Genomic DNA, 4757 nt, shown 5'->3' with positions numbered 1-4757 from the left:
CGCTGCCATCCGCTCTCTCTGCAGCACGCGTGTTCCTGCCCGGGATCTCCAGCTGCGGCTCAAGGCGGCTTTTCCTTCGTTCCTTTCCATAGAATCCCCACCCCTGCACGCCCTGCAGAGTAGGGAGTGGGGACCCAGGGCAGTGAGTGCCCTGTGGAGCCCAGGCTGCTCCAGCCTCTTCTCATCATCATGGCCAGGGCAGAGCAGATGTTGGTCAGAGCAGCTGGACGAGCTGTTTCTCCAGCCTCCAGCGTGGCATTGGGTGACACGGAAGGGCTCGTGTATCCACACGCAATGAGTGCTTGTGCTCTGCGTCCACTGGTGCTTCTGGTCCCTCCTGGAAATTAATTTATTGTTCTCTCAAGGCAGAGCTAGCAAAAAACCCTGATGGCTCTCACCTTCCCTTGGGTTTGGACTGTCTAGCTGGTTGAGATCTGTGCAGGGCCCTGAGGTGTGAGCTTTCTGACCTTTCTTCCTTGTTTGCGTGGCAGGGGTGAGTCCTACATGGCGATCCACTGCCTTACAGTCAAAGCTGATGGCTGCTGATGCATCAGCTGGTGGAAGGTTGCTCTGGCCGGCTATCCGGGCTGTTCTGAGAAGCAAAGGGTAAAACTGGCACATCTGTGACATCTGAGGTGTCTCAAACATCAGAATACCACAGACCCCAAACTAACCCCTGGACAAGGGTTGGATCAGGCCGTGGTCTCTGGGGAAGGTGCAGGGCTTACTCACGAGTCGCCTCGAGATCAGCCCTGCTTTGTCACACCAGCGAAGACTGGCACTTCAAACACTCGGGAAAGCTTAGTGCTTGGTTTCCAGGTGTCTGGGTTGGAGGGAAGTGATTAATCTGAGCCTGCAGTGACAGTCTGTTGTTCCATGGAACAAAACGCTGTCACAAGCTGCTGAATTTCCCCCTCGCTGCGGTGCCGGCACTGTGCCGTGCCGCCGAAGCAGCCGGCTGTCCGGAGTGGGTTATCAGGGTACGACTGTGGGGTCGGGGGAGAGGGAAGTCTGCCCTTCAGAATGTCAAATCGTAGAGACACCGATTAGAGAAGTGGCCCTTTGTTTTAAATCGAAAGCACCCCTTGGCGTTAAGAAAAGTCGTTAAGTAGACAAAAGAAAAAATACAGCACAAATGGTGTTTTCAAAGTTGGTGGTAATAAACTGTACGTGTTTCTTAGAAGCTGCTGTCAGTGAAATAAAATTGTATGCTTTGACAGAAAAAGATGCTTGAACTCTCCAGGAGTGCTGCAGCTTTATCCTGGAAATGAAAGGGATGAGAGATTCATATTCCTAAGGGTCTATCCTAGGACTCCTTCGTCCTTCTCTTTCATTAGTGCATGTAGCTACTTTGCTCTGATTGCTTGTGCTCCTTTAGTGGCTTGAGCATTGCTGTTTGCAACTACGAGTGGGAGCATCTTTACCAAAGTGAGAAAAATCAATTGATTTATCTGTCTTCTCTGATATCATTTGTTAAAGGTGGTTTAACATTGTTAGTCCTCTTACCTGAGTGCCATTTATACTGAGAATGATTCCTTTGTGTCTCATTTATTTGTGAGGGTGACACTTTCTGTGCGTATAAATGCACCATTTCAGAAGCCTACGTGCCTGAGCCTCGTGTGGGTGCTGTCTCAGCACACACTTTCCATTCTTCAGAAGCCTGTGCTGGGGCTCTCAGGTGGCTTCAGTCTCTATTCTTGCACTGAGAACCTTGAGAAAAGCCACTCAGGAAAGAATTAATGGTGCAGGCCTTGCTTTGCGGTAGTGAACCTGACCCGTAGAGACCGTCACACGTACTCTCTAGTATTGCGTTATGTGTAGCACATCTGCTGTAATTTGTTCCGTTCTTTTATCGCAGAAGCTGAAAAGGCAGTCAACAAAGTACAGATCGGATAAAATCTACCCTACAGCAGCATCTGAACAACCAGAGAACATCAAGAAGAACAGATACAAGGACATCTTACCCTGTAGGTTGGAAATGGCAAATGCTCCTATTCAGCCTTTTTTTTTCCCTAGCTCAAGTCTGTTCTCATCCTCCAGTACCTGCCTGCACAGTTGCTTGCACGTGAGCGTATCGCTGGCTGGCAGTTGGCTTTGAATTCTGAGGTTCACATTTAAGGCTTTATCTTTGTTACAGTGCATGCTTTGGAAGATTTGGGCATGTATTTCACACAGACAGGAGAACTTGATTCAGTAGAAAATGCATCCTCTAATGATTGTCCTTGCAAGCTTTCTGGGCAGCATTGCAGTCTAAACCCCCAGACCATATCTGAGCCTGTAAGATGGAGTGCAGGTGATTTTAGGCTTAGCTTGCTCCACGGTCAGAGGAGGAGACTGGCGTTGCATCAGCTGCCTGCACGGCCACGGGGCTGCTCTGGCGTGTGAGGAGCTCCCTGCCCCGAGACAAGCAGTAACTGCTGCTGCTTCTGCTTTTGTGCCTGCAGTTGACCACAGCAGAGTGGAGTTGTCCCTGACTACATCAGATGCAGACTCTCCTTACATCAACGCTAGCTTCATCAAGGTAGAGCTTCTTCCGTGGTGTTTTGCCGTGCAAAGGTGTTTGTAGCAGCTGTTAGTGCTGCCTGGCCGAGTTGTGCCAGGGGGAGAAGGTCCTGTGGCTCTCGTGAGGGAAGGGACTGTGCGGTAGTTTCTGGGCTGTGCTCGAGGATAACTGATGAAAGAAGATCTGTACAACCCGTGAGCCCCTCAAATCCACCCCTTGCAGCACAGAGGCACCAGGCTACAGGATGCTGTTGTTGGGGTGGGTGGTGGAACAGTTTGTGGCTCACAGCCCTGACCTCCTTGTGGGTGTTACTGCCTTTGGTGGCTGGCAGTTGTGCAAAATTGCCTGTGGCCAGAGTCACCTTACCTGAAACCAGTGCGCAGGCAGGAAGCCTTGCACCACAGCTCCGCCGAGACCCACTGCAGCGGCGAGCAGCAGTGCAGGGCAGCACAGGCCAGCTCCCTGCCAGGAGCTCCACATGCTTTGTGGCTCTGTGTAACCTGTCTGCAGGAGAACAGACCTTCACAAGGGGGTCACTGTTCATTTATTGGCCAACAGCCGCAGGTGTGCCCAGCTGCACGCTGCAGAGCTGATCAGCTGTTGCAGCATCACCTCCAAGCTCCCAAATGCACCCAAGAACCAGAGATCACCTCTGGGAGCAGATCTCGCCTCAAGCCCAGCTCCCTGGCTTGGGTCTGCCTTTGGGAAGTTTGCACACCATTGGTTTCTGGTTGCCTAACTCAATGCAAGTGCCTAAACTTTAACTATATAAAAGACCTTCTAAGTCCCTAATGGACTCATTGAATAGAAGTAAGATTCAGAAAGAGGAATGATTTTATCTCTGCTAGTGAACTATGCAAAGATGTCTCTATGTCTGATGTGAATGCTGTTCTAGGGTGTCTATGGGCCGAGAGCATACATTGCAACCCAGGGTCCTCTCCCCACTACTGTCGTTGACTTTTGGAGGATGATTTGGGAGTATGAAGTTCTGGTAAGGTGCAGATTTATATGCGTTTCTGTTTTTTTTTTTAAAGAAAAGTTGTCCATACAGCCAGCCAGCAGTCCTATCTGACTAAGCAGATAGTGGGAGCATCAGGGCTTCACTCCAGATGCTGTGTGTGTGTCCCACATCTGCTCGTTGGCTGTGCCTGCCCGCGGGCTCTGAGTGGAAAAGGTTGTCGTGCTCTGGCTGTGGGTGATGTCCTGAGTTTGGTTTGCTTCACAGTCCAGGGTGCTGGGGAAGGCACCCACAGAACTTCCTCACTGCTGACAAGTACCCACAAGTGATGAGTTTGATTTTGCTGCCTGAATAAGAAATTTCTGTCCAGACTTTTCTAACAAACCTTATTTCTGCAGATTGTGGTCATGGCTTGTATGGAGTTTGAAATGGGAAAGGTGAGTAACATGTCCGAAGTGGCCTGTGCCAGGGCAGGGTGGAGAGATGTAGATTTTTTTATTAAATCTCATTAGTGACAGAAAGTTTCTGCTTGAGTCTCCAGCTGCAGATTCTTAAACCGGTTCTGGCAGCGTAGTCTCTTTGGAAGGGAAAAAATCCGCAATGATGGTTCCAGGGAAGGGGAGGCTGGAGCTGACCGACAGCAAGAGCCAGACCTCCTCCCAGTGAGGGTTTTGTCCTGCAAAGTAGGGCAGGAGACATGGTGGGTGGACCAGTGGTGAGTAGCCTAAATAGCCTAATGTGTCCCGCTTCTCATAACAGAAGAAATGTGAGCGGTACTGGGCGGAGGCTGGCGGCTCTCCCCTGCAGTGTGGCCCTTTCTCCATTGCCTGTGTGAGTAGAGCTGCCGTGAGCACCACGTCACATCGCATGCGCTGGAAATTCGTGTCACCCACAGAAAACGTGACTCTTAACTTCTCGTTCTGCAGGAAGATGAAGAGAAGAAAAATGAGTATGTGATTAGGACTTTAAAGGTGACCCTGAATGAGGTAAGTAGGAAAGGTCGGGGCAGGAAATGCATCTTGGCTAGCTTTAGGATATAAATAACGTATTAGAATACAGCACACTTTGAGGAGAAAATTTTATGCTGCTCAGCCTGCTATTTTAGACTTGGGAGTAGTTGAAGGCACAAAGTAAAAAATTAGTTAACTCAAACCTCAGTTTCTGAAGCTGTTCATCAGTTGTGGCAAATCAGACCCCGAGTAAATGAAGTCGACGGGTAACATCAAGAGTGTCATAAAATGGCAATGCTACCAGAGGGTAGCAAGACCCACTGCAAACTGCACCCCTAGCCTCTGC

General features: G+C 49.9%; 1 protein-coding gene across 1 annotated transcript in view; it reads left to right on the top strand.

Annotated features, from left to right (window-relative positions):
- Positions 1-4757, top strand: part of PTPN22 (protein tyrosine phosphatase, non-receptor type 22 (lymphoid)) — a 12682-nt gene that overhangs the window by 430 nt on the left and 7495 nt on the right. The window contains exons 2-7 of the mRNA XM_009873194.1: positions 1859-1967; positions 2445-2521; positions 3399-3494; positions 3860-3898; positions 4221-4292; positions 4388-4447. Coding sequence (XP_009871496.1) covers positions 1859-1967; positions 2445-2521; positions 3399-3494; positions 3860-3898; positions 4221-4292; positions 4388-4447 — 453 coding nt within the window. The remainder of the gene's footprint in view (positions 1-1858; positions 1968-2444; positions 2522-3398; positions 3495-3859; positions 3899-4220; positions 4293-4387; positions 4448-4757) is intronic.

Source organism: Apaloderma vittatum, unplaced genomic scaffold (assembly GCF_000703405.1).
Source record: "Apaloderma vittatum isolate BGI_N311 unplaced genomic scaffold, ASM70340v1 scaffold34437, whole genome shotgun sequence".
NCBI classification, from domain to species: Eukaryota; Metazoa; Chordata; class Aves; order Trogoniformes; family Trogonidae; genus Apaloderma; species Apaloderma vittatum.
Note: the sequence above shows the minus strand (reverse complement) of the source record. Positions and strands in the feature narration are given on the sequence as shown.